At 32.3% G+C, this 12,228-nt stretch overlaps 1 protein-coding gene across 1 annotated transcript; it reads right to left on the bottom strand.

Moving 5' to 3' along the window:
- Positions 1–5,363: 5,363 nt before the first annotated feature.
- Positions 5,364–11,982, bottom strand: LOC110722665 (probable GABA transporter 2). The gene is made up of 7 exons (XM_021901940.1): positions 11,491–11,982; positions 11,185–11,415; positions 8,526–8,623; positions 7,180–7,366; positions 6,676–6,806; positions 6,313–6,549; positions 5,364–6,118 (listed from the first exon to the last, which is right to left on the bottom strand). Exons 1-7 carry the CDS (start codon positions 11,603–11,605, stop codon positions 5,729–5,731), a joined length of 1,389 nt encoding a protein of 462 aa, XP_021757632.1. The 5' UTR covers positions 11,606–11,982; the 3' UTR covers positions 5,364–5,728.
- Positions 11,983–12,228: the final 246 nt, after the last annotated feature.

Here is a 12,228-nt window from a genome sequence, read left to right as displayed (position 1 = left end):
AACAGGTCCTACGCTTAATTAAGGAAAGACCTAGATAATCTTCATTGTGATCGAATTGTCATTATGACCCATATATTAAACTATAGTCCAGTATGAACTATGACACCTAAATGATTTTTTAATTTAAATTAACATGCACGTTATATATGTATCTTAATAATAGTCGTCAATTCTGATCAATAATGCAACTGATCAAGCGTATTTAATTAATCAGTAATTCAATATAGTACACTTGTTAGTTGTTAGACATGATCTATATTATTCGCAGCATTTAATTATTTCTGATAGATATTATAATTAGGGCTTTGGATTAATTTTTTTTTTTTTTTTTTTGTAAACGGAAACCGGGATTGGCAATTTATTAATCAAAGCAAATCAAGATCCACCAAGGCAGTGATACCTTGGGGAAAGGAGTTAAATAATCATGTCGATAATCGATGGAATGGAAAAAGTCAATATCATGTAATTTACTGATCGCCAACTCTGATTATAATAAACCAAAATCCTAATCTCCATGATCTGAGGATGATTTGACCAATGCAAATGTACTCGTTGGTTGTTTGGCATTTACCACTGCCAAATATACTTGGAAAGTTGGATGGCTTACTCCCTCGGTCAAATAATATACTTGGAGTATTTCTTATTTCATCCCTCTAATTGACACATTTTGAGATTTGATTTTTTTTTTTTTACTATTTTCCTATGTTATTCCGATTTTCTTTTGTAATTTATATTTATAAAAAAATATTCATGAGATAGATCTTATTCAATTCGCGAGTCTCAATATATGTATTTCAGATTATATTAACTAACTTTCATTACTTTAATTTATTTAATTGATAATTAAAGAAATTAGGGCATAAACTCATGTATTGGCAAACTAGCCTAAAGAAATGAAGTACTACTCCTTATCATATAAAGTTTGGATGATAAAGTTTGGTGTAATTTTCATTTGTGTTATCTTTATTACCTTTACCAATAGCTTTTTTGTTGGTTATTAAAGCATATTCTTTTAAAAAAGTTTGTTTTTTTTAATAGGAACCTCAAAAAGTCACAATAATTGGCCCGTTAAGTATTTTTTTGGCTTTTCCAACGTACCATGAATATACTGAAGATAAATACTCATAAAGTCATAATCTTATGTAGTCGTGCTCCCTCCACCTTCTTGATTCTGAATTTTTAATCCCTTCTACAAAAATTTCCCACAATTTTATGGCGAGGATTTATTCTAAAATTATTCTTTATTTCATGATTAATTTGAGCTAATATTCTTTTGTCAATTAACTGTTAATGATTTAAGAAGAAGGTTTGAGTCTTAATATTTTAAACTATGTATTTGGGAAATAAATTAAGGGCAGTTCACTAGTTGAGCTGAGTCCATAGAAGGTTCGACAAGGTTATGTGCTATGTTCACCCACGACGACCCACCTTAGAAGCCACATTGTGTAATGTTGGGTTGTGAATAAATTGCACCCAACTAGCTAGGTAGCTCATTCACTAATTAATAATTATTAAGTCTAGTCGTGGCTAACCAGGCCGGCTAAGCTAATTGGTCATCTGATCTTTAAGTCTAAGATATACGGAATAAAAGTTAGACCATAAAAGGGTGTGAACAACAACCGTGTGAACACATACCGCGAGAAGGCCGTGAATACTATTCGCATATTATCCCTTCAACAGCCGACTTAGGTAGCTTTAATGAATGCATGCATGGAAAATTCTAGATCAGCCATATATATATAGTCATATAGATCATATATAGACGGTTTAGAATTAGAACCACCAATTTTAACAAGTAATGTACGTGTTCATTTGCTACATTTCATGCTATAAACTAGTGATGTCCACCAATTAGCAACTTAGCAAGGCAGTCAAATCCGGAAGCCAACATTATACAGTTGATTTGATCAGAACTACCTACCTATTGTTGTTGGCTTATGTGTTCGTTTTATAACTGTAAGTGTTATTATCATAAATACGTTTTGACTTTTTGAGAATAGTAAGAGATATAAATTATGCACTATATACTTTGAGATCTTCATCAAGTCTTGAGCATATAACATGTTGTGATGACTGATGACTATATATATACGAAGTATATGTTTCGCTTACCTTAATTTTTTTTTTTTTTTTGAAATTAATTAAAGAAGGTGATTTTGATTAATAGTTAATATTCTAATACTGTCTTGTATAGTGGTAGTGAAATTGGGTCTGGATTAGTGGGTCATAACCATTAGAGCTGGCAAAAAGTCGTGTTGTGTCGTGTTCGTGTTTGGTCTCGTGTCAATTTCGTGTTGTTCATAAAATCTATCAAAAAATATGTAAAATGTAAGATATATAAATGCATAATTTGACCACTTTATCTAAACGGGTCGTGTTCAGGTTGATTTCGTGTCGTGTCGACTTCGTGTTTTCTCTTACTAACTGTGTGTTCGTGTCGTGCCGACTTCGTGTTTTCTCTTAGTAACTTCGTGTTCATTTCGTGCTGGTTTCGGTCGTGTTGTCGTGTCGTGTCATGGATTGCCAGCTCTAATAACCATAAACCATTTGTATAAATGTATCCATCCCTACCAATTAGATCAGACACGAACCACGAGTGTTACTAAAAATAAGAGAAAATTTAATCTGTGAACGGTTTTAAGTTGAACTTGATCCTTAGAGCTTCAAGTTCATCATAAAGAGTATAATTATCAAACTCTAACAATTAGATAAAGCAAAACAAGCATTTATAAAATAATACCCCGTAATTTTTTGTTTTTTTTTTTTATACCAGTATGACTAATTGGTTAAGGAAATGAAGATTATAAATTAATGTCCATCCGATATTTTAAATGAAGCTATTAAAATGGACAACGGACACCTATCAAAGGGACAGTGAGTAAAAAAACAAGTTGATGTTGGTATCAGATGGGAGCAGGGCGATTTTATGATCTAAGATCAATCTATATATTGGGTTAGATTTAATGATTTAATTATTTAATTTATTTTTATTTTATTTTTTTGGAAAGGAGGATAAGATTTAATTATTTTATTGAATACCTGAATTAAATGTTTACTAGAGTATAATAAGTGACGTATTAGCTAGAGAAGGACCGATCTGGCAAAATATAAATGGGCAATCTATGTTCAATTAATAGGTTTGATTATATGGGACAAAATATTTGTCCCATTCGGAATTTAGATTTGATTTTTTAACTCTTAAATTAGATGTCAATATGTCATAGTACTCATAGAGCATGGGATAAGAAAAACTTTAAAAATTTAAGTTTGTACTATAATTTGCATGCATTGTCATCTTATAAGTTCACATAAATCACTATTTAATAAATCTAAAGCAATAATAAGAGTGGATCAAATTAGAAAATTATATATTATTTGTAGCTGAAATTATTGTCATACTAATTAGAGTTCATTTTTTAGAGTTGAATTTCCGCCCTATACGATTGCTTATTTGCTTAGGGTATGAAGACAAATTAAAATAAGTTCAATGTACAAATAGTTTCATACAAACTAAGGGTCTGTTCTGATTTACTGAACTAAGTTGAACTGAACTGAACTGAAATAATAAATTGTTTATGAGTGAAGATAATAAGGAATTGAACTGAACTGAACTAAACTAAACTAAACTGAATTGAAATTAAGCTGAGAAGAACTAGGCCTAAAGTTCTTTCCTTAAAAAAAATATAAATTTAAATATAATAAGTTGATATAATATAAAATAATTAAATTGAACAAATAAAGTTAAATCAAAGAGTCTTAGTAACTTGCATGCAAAGCCAAAAGTGCATATTAGTTGCAAAATTAAAACCTATGTATAGGCAGATTTTATTATTTTGTTTGTAAAATGCTTATTATATACGAAGTACTTCGTATATGCCTTTCTTACAATGAAGTGCCCTAAGACTCGTGGGTGAAAATCCTCAAAGTCCTATACGTACGTGATGCACCACACCATCATCAATTGATAGTACTTATAAGAGTTATATATAACAAGCACGTTCACACCAACTATTGGAGCCAAAGTACTGTTTAAAGGAGTCTTTATTGTACTGGAGGAAGCTTTTGTATGTAGTTTGCTAATTGTTGTGAGCTTCTAACCTTATCCATAGCTTTGTTAAATTCTACTCCGCACAACTAATATGCTCGATATTTAATACAAAGTTAAGTCGTTCACTCCAAATTTCCTCAAATTTGTACACAAAATAAATGAAAAATTCAAAAGAGAGAAGGAATAATTACACTCTTATTTCCAAGTGTTTAGGTCCAACTAGTCGTGTTTTATTTGGCCACCACCCCTCTAGGGTACACTAGTGCTAGTAATTCGGTAGGAGACCTTGTCATCTCCCTAAGGACTTGCCCTAGGGCAATTGGGTATTGCCTAACAATAAACAATCACATTTCCTCATTTGTAATTTATTCGCAAGAACAGCTGTAATTAAAATATACTGACCACAAATATGTAAGAAGACCGAAAAATATAGCTTTGGTTGCAATTAATAAATGACACAGCTAATTGAATAATTGATCAGAATTCACGGACATGCCACTCTCTACCTTACCGGGATTGTTATATTTGTTAATAGACTCATCTCGCATTGGTTAGGGAAGACTTTCCCCTTCATAATACATATTCAACCAATCCAGTTGTCGTCAATGATTGAGTTCATGCTAGGTAACTTATTGATTAATTTTATTCATTTGGGTGCACCGTACCAAAACATGAGTATTGTGTAGAGAAAATAACAAGTACCATGCATCTAATCTCCAAGATAATTGACAAAATCATAATAATTTGGCTAAATCATTATCAGAATAATAATTATCATTAGGAGTAGAACACAATATTGGACTGTCTACTTCGAAATAAATTGAATTAATAATTAATTACTTGACCACTAAGACTCCACTATCAGCTGATTTTCTGTTTACACCTTGTACAGATAAATTATTGGAGATGATGAGGTGTTCAAATCAATTCCTTTTTTTTTTTTTTTTTTTTTTTTTGAGGGAAGTTCAAATCAATTCCTTTTGAATAATGTATACGAAAAAAAAAATAAAAAAGAAGAATAAAGTAAAGTCAAAATCAAAATCCAAAGATTGGGCTGGGGCAGGTTTACTATTGAATTTTGAATTCTCTTTCTTTCTAGTATTAGGCCCAGTGAATGAGCCTCAAACTATCAAAGTCCAGTCCAAGTTTCTGGGGCTTGGTCTCAATGCTTGTCCATTCTAGCTAATCATCACATTTCAATTTTAAAAGCATGTAATTTAGCGTGGTTAAAATGGATATGTTCCAATGCTCGCAAATTCTACAAACGAAAATGTTGCGAGTATTAAAAAAAGGGAAAACTATAATACTGTCGTGTCTTCTTCAGTTCATGTATGGATTTCTTAGGCCTAATTGATATGATACACATAAGAGTTATAATAACAATCATAGAGCGCATTCTGTTGGACAGAATTTTCTTTACAGAAAACAGCTCCCAATCCTCCTACCATTGTTCTGAATGTATGTAACACCTCTAAAATAAGCACAAACTACACACAGATGTGGCTCAACAAACTTTACAGTTAGCGAAAAAAAAATCGTGGAAAACTACAGCTAACACTAAGATGCTTGACTGTGTATACTAATCTGTATTTCAGATACAAGTATACATTGAGTGTACAATGTGATTAACATTTAGTTAAGCTTACTTTTTCAAGTGGTCAGTCGCCTTATGGTCCATTACTAATCCACTATACTGTTGCTAAAGAGCTTGAACTGTTTGGCATCGAGAATCAACTTCCTGAGCGAAGAGACGGCCCCTAAAAGTCCAGCACCAGTGAAGATGATGATGATGGCAATGTTAACCAGATAAACAGTTGATTTTTTTGATGGTTTATGAGTCATGTTGTAGAGAAGCATAGGAAGTATGAAATCCAAGGGGATGAAACCAATGGCTCCTACAACACTGCTGATGTCTCCGAAAAATGGCAGCATTGCGGCTAAGAATCCACACAATACCATGTATGATGTACGAAGTATGATCCTAGGGATCAAATTTCTCATTGAAAACATCCCTTGGGTTGTATCTGCTGATTTCTTCTCCATGATCTCAAAAGCTACTTGAGAGTAAACCTGTTGAATTAATTGATTCAAATCAATTTATACACATGCATTGTAAAAAAATTACTATTACCCCATCACTGATAAAGAACAACCAGTTGGTTATCTACTTTTGTCAAGTCGTCCAAAATATTTATCATACGGTTCACACAATTCATGATCAAGGATTCACCATGATTACTAGGAATATTGGAACTTAAGCTTACCAAGCCAATGGCAAAAAGCTGGAGAAGAATGAAGATGACTGCGATTGCTAAAACCCAATCTGGAGCCAAAGCTGGTCCACTATCAGGCAGGAAACTCTTAAGTATGTTTGAAGTAGATTTGTTACCGAAGACATAATATCCAGAAAAGGCAACTGCATAAAATGTGACAAATATGACAGAGTAGCACATCAGAAGGCCTTTAAACATCTTCCCAGTTGCTGGAGGAGCCAGAGTTGCCTAACAAAGATGTAAAACAGAAAGAAAAAAAATGATGCTTGTTATCACCAAAAAATTATACAGTAGTAAAACAAAAGTAATCACAATGCAAAATTAATGATAGAAGAATTTTACAGAACAAGTTACCTGTATTTCTGGCAGTATGCCATTACCGAAAATTGCAGCTATGATGGAGATAGAATTGAACGCATTGAAAATGCTCACTGCCTTTGAAGAATCCAAAGAATAGTCCCTTGGAGGGGCTTTTTTTGAGGTAGCTGCAAATTAAGCCTCAAACTTATTATATATGCAATTCCATAACTCAAATAGCTTATTGATGCTTGCTTGCTTTCACATGTGATTTTTAAAGACAGTTATCATTAATAAAATTATTATGTTTGTAAAATTTTATGGAAATATGGTTAGTGTAAGTGGCTATTCAGAGTAAACCAACATAAAATAGAAATTATAAGAATCAATTTTAAAACAAGAAGCCAAAGATTAAAGTACAGTCCAGCACTGTAATTAATTAGTTTAGGTTCTTGAAAAATTGATTTTTTTTTTCTTCTTAAAAGCTTCCTTTATTTAGCCTCAGATATCTCATAGGCCTCAACCAGTCAAATAAATAAAACGATATGTTGACCATCATACCTAGATATAAGCATGCACTGACCACTAAGACGGTATAGCCCAAACTCAGAACCAATGAACCCAAGTTGATGTATCTGAGAGAGTGAAAGGATGGCAGCTGGGAGAGTACAATAAACACCACTGTCACCATCATTATGAACTGATACAACTGCAACGAGCCATTTGGCAAGAGACTCAAGTACATAAGCTTCCAACCCAACAAAAAAGAAGAAGAATATTAGTATCATAGTATATAATACTTGCATTGAATAAACTATAAGATCAATATTGAAGCAAGCAGTTAAACACTTAAATGTGATCCAAAGAATTGCAATTGTGATGCATGTTTTTTCCTAGGACTGCATTGGCTTCTAGTAAAAGCATACTTAGCATGAACAGGGCAATTTCAAGATTTTAAGTGTACTAATCAGCAGAGTTCCATAGACTGTACCACAATGATCTCCTGCATTGGAGTGATATCCCCTTCATCGAGAGAAGAATGTCCACTGTGATACCTGTGGCTCACATCAATGTGTGCAACAGTTTACAAGGTGGACAATATTTCTAAATAGAGGAAGTACACATTTATGCAAGGACGTGTTTGCTAGCTTTTTGATAAAAGTACGATAAGCAAGAAAAGAGCAATTTTGAGATTCAACTTCATTGAAGTATTAAGCAATAATTCGGTTTAGTTTGCACAATACAATCAAAATCTCCTGGCTAGATGTAGGACTTGTAAGTGGCCTAAAAAATGTTCATTCTGTGGTGATATATTGAAATCATAAACTCAAACAAATCCCAAATAAAGACATGTTTATTATACTCCTCATTCATTATCAGCAAAGATCTACTAGGTAGACTGATTTAAGCAGTTTATAATATGCCATCATTTAGTAACTCCGACTGTTTCAACTATTTAAAGGTGATGCCGTGATGTATATATCTAAATCTCTCCAAACTCTGTCTTGTCGAAATATTTAATGGGATATTGCTTTGTATGATTAATCAAACACGTGTTTTGATTATTTTGTAAAGCAAAGTAATAGTTGGAAAAGTCACTAATTAAGTCCCTTTAATTCAGCTAATATCACCAGGAAAGCAGAAAGCCATGTGACCAATTCAAATTAGGAATACAAATTGTGATGTTTACATATAAAAGCTGATGTCTAGAAGAAAGCTACAACTTCTGATGTGAATGTGATAAATAGGACTGGAGTCAGAAAATCAGCCCAACTATTTGTGGAAAGCTGATCTAACATCGCAATTTGAAGCACACAAATTTGAAAAATAAAAGCTAATCAAATGTTGACTTCAAATAGTAATCGGTGAGTTGAAAAAAACAGCTTAAGAATATAGTAGACTACTACCTGAAGGCATTGCCCAGCAAAGAGGATAGCTCCTATACTTATCCCGGTATTAATGGCCGTTTGAATGAACACTACAAAATAAAACATCCAGCCATACCCTATTCAAATTTGTATGAAAAAAAATAGTTAGTTTTATGTTCAAGTAGGCCAGGTGAGTAATTACTGATAAATATGTGCAATAATAATTGTTTCACTAACAATTTCATTGCAAGTCATGAAGCACAATATTAGGTATCATATGGACAAACTTCTAGTAACAAACAATTACTTCTTAAAATTCATTGATATACAGTAACTAGCTACCGTCTTAAGCAATTTTTACAATCAATATTACATGATTCTGAGTTGCATAGTCTAAATAGAAGATATAACCAACAATATCATGCCAATTAGCATGGAAGTAAGGAGTAAAAAAGTACGGAGTAAGAACTTTTTATATGGGTCTTAATTAACATTTAAATTTTGAAGCTTATAAAAACCATCAAATTGTCAAAATGATTAATTAAATTGCCTTAGTCCATATAGGAATTTTTCAAAGAAAAAAGTAAATCTTATTGAATGCACAGAGTAAAAGTAGCAATAAAAAGTAGTTTTCCACAATTATCTTTAAATAAATAATCATACACAGTCTTTATTCTTTCAACAAGTAAGAATCAGATACTTTAGTTGCCTAAGTTTGATAATCAATCAATCTCTAAATTCTGATCTGTATTAATGTATATGATCAATCAATCACGTATAGTGTATTCACTTTATTAGCCTAAGTATATCCCTTGCTTGCTTAAACAGTTTGATCATTTACATAAATTATGTTTGATGATCCATTTTCAATACAAGTAGAAGAGGGATATACTTGCCACCAAAATGACCTTAAGAATATGCATTGTCTTTGCTATAGCCTTATCTTCTACAAAGTAACTATGTATATGCGGGTTTGATTCTTGGATATTATCCGACTCTTTGTAAAAGTACTACCTCAAAACTGTAATCAACTAAGCTAGCCGACATTTATGCTTGTTAGATCAAGCACGATCCTCCAAATTAAATGTCTTTTTGGTGTATTATGCTCAATTCATTTTTTTCTACTTAGCTAAAAAGCATAGCAACAACTTCAAGCTACTAGTACAAAAAATCGATAGATGCTAGGCAAGCACAATACTCTACGACTAATTAAGATCCTGCTTTTATAATAAACGTTCTTGAACTTTTGGGGTAGATGCAGCATTATTGACCATACTTACTTGCAGCATTATTGACCATACTTACTCCATTAATCAACATATTATTACTGATATATTATTACTAATTGTACTTACTCCATTAGTCAACAAATTTGACTAATCTAATTTTGTAAAAGCTAGATATTTCGTAGATTGTTATCATGATTTGTCTACGACTCCATAATTATACTTCCTATTGATTATAAGTTATAACATACTCCATATTATATAGAAGATGACTCTTTCCATCACTATCTAGTATTTAGTATTTATACAATATTGAAATTTATACATACAGTCAACTCCAACTGTATTTTCTTAAATGCCATTTCACATGACAATTAACAAACCAGAAGTATTATTAAAAAATTTACAAGAAATCTCAAGCATATCCTCTCTCAAGGCATCAATCAATATCAGATTAGATAGGAATTAAGTTAAAAAAAAAAATACCAAAAAATTGCTTTAATAAAAAAGTGAACCCACAATTTAAATGCTTGTAGTTGGAGTTGTGCAGTATATTTATCTTGGAAACCTACAAAATAGACGTGCTAGGTTTGACTTCGTATTGTTTGTCTTTTCACATTGACACAGCACACAGACAATATTTAAATGCTCTATTGAATGGTTATTTAATTGATCAATTTATGTTCCTGTCAAAAGAAAACATCTACCAGTACTACCTTCTTGTTTTTACTTGATCCTAAAAATTTGCCATTGTACATTTATACTCTCTGGCGTTCAAGAAACACAGTTACTCCATACAACACTAGTCATACGCTCATACGACCACTAATTTTGACTCCTATGGTCTGTTTGATAACCGGTTATAAACATCTAAAATGAGTTTGAGATATTCAATGTGCACGACATACATTGTACACAATGCATTATTGTTTGAGACCCCTTAACCCTCAATTGTACAAGTGAATTGATTAATACCAACATACCATCAGACTTGCAAAACTGACAGGACTCGTAGTGTACTCGCACCTATAAGGCTATAAGTCTATAACTAATGTTACTCAAATCCGGGTGTCCAACAAGGGTACGCATCCAAGTGTTTGATTCAACTATTTTAAATTATGAAAAATATCTATGCAAGAGTTCAACAAAGATATTTAAGGTAAAATAAAGAGTTCGACTGACATAGTTAGCTATAACTGAATAAAGCACCTTACCCTAAACTCTTCTCACCTAAATTTGACCCGACCCGAACAACTTGTTTACCACATCCACAACGACCACAAGAAATCAACACAATTATACTCATACCCGAATTAGACCCTAAAATTTTTACCCATCATTAAGCGTGATCCTAATAAAACGCCATTTTCTCAGGCGTTATAGAATCTACCACAATTCTAACACTAATCACACTAAAACAACCTCAAATTCCGCAAAACAAAACAAAAATCAGGAGAGAGAAAATAACATACCAAGAACATCAGCAGCAAGTTCACGGAATCGAATATGACGGCGACCATTTCTCTCACAATAATCAAGAACAAGTGACATCAAATAATAAGCGTAAAACGTCACCAAACCCATCACCGTTAAACAGAAAAATCCTAATCCCCAACCTAATCCTCTGAACACATACGGCAATGCCAGTATTGTTGGCCCCACTATCGCAGTCGTCAGATGGTATCCTGCGTGATACCACTTTCCTGCAATTTAATTTCCACATTATATTGTCGTGTTGATAGTGTAATTTGAACTAGTAACGTGACACGATTCGTTACCTTTAGACTCGAGGACGAATTGTGCTCCGGCATCATCGTGTTTGATGTCGGGCACGGATGATGATGATACTGGTCCTGGATAAATTTTTGTAGTCATTGGATCTTCCGGTGGCATGGTAACGAATTCAATGTAAGAGAGAGAAAATGGAGAATTTTAGGAAAAAAATTGGAAATTTGGGTAATCTTATGAATACGGAATTAGCTTTAAATGAAATTGCTGACAACAATGTGTTATTTTATCTTTAATTTGTTTTTTATTTAAAAATGGGAATTAAGAAGGAATAAGAAAACTTTCTATAAAAATGCTTTGCTTTGTGAAGAGTATAAGAGAATAGAAGAGGTAGAAATGAGTGATGAATGATAGTTACAAATTTATAACAATCGTTGATTCAGATCGCGGGAAAATTATGGGGTTAGTTATAATTTTTGAGGAAGGGTACCAAACTTTTTGGTTTGCAAATTGTTGTTTTAACACCATTAATTTAGTTTTTTCAAATCACAATATATGGTGTATTTTTAAGACTTATATAAGTGTATAGATAATTAATTTTAATTTTGAATACATATGTATAAATGAAGACTTTTACAGATAATTGGACTAAAAAAATAGAAGTATAAAACTCTGTTTAAAATAAACAAATCTTAAGCTTTGGTCAAGAATTTTGGATGTAAGAAGTAAAGAAGAATGAAGTATGGAGGAGGACTAGGAATATATACAACTAATACAAGTTGGTATTA

The sequence above is a fragment of the Chenopodium quinoa genome, unplaced genomic scaffold (assembly GCF_001683475.1).
Source record: "Chenopodium quinoa cultivar QQ74 unplaced genomic scaffold, ASM168347v1, whole genome shotgun sequence".
Classification (NCBI taxonomy): Eukaryota; Viridiplantae; Streptophyta; class Magnoliopsida; order Caryophyllales; family Amaranthaceae; genus Chenopodium; species Chenopodium quinoa.
The sequence above is the reverse complement of the archived record's forward strand: the minus strand, read 5'-3'. Positions and strand labels throughout refer to the sequence as shown.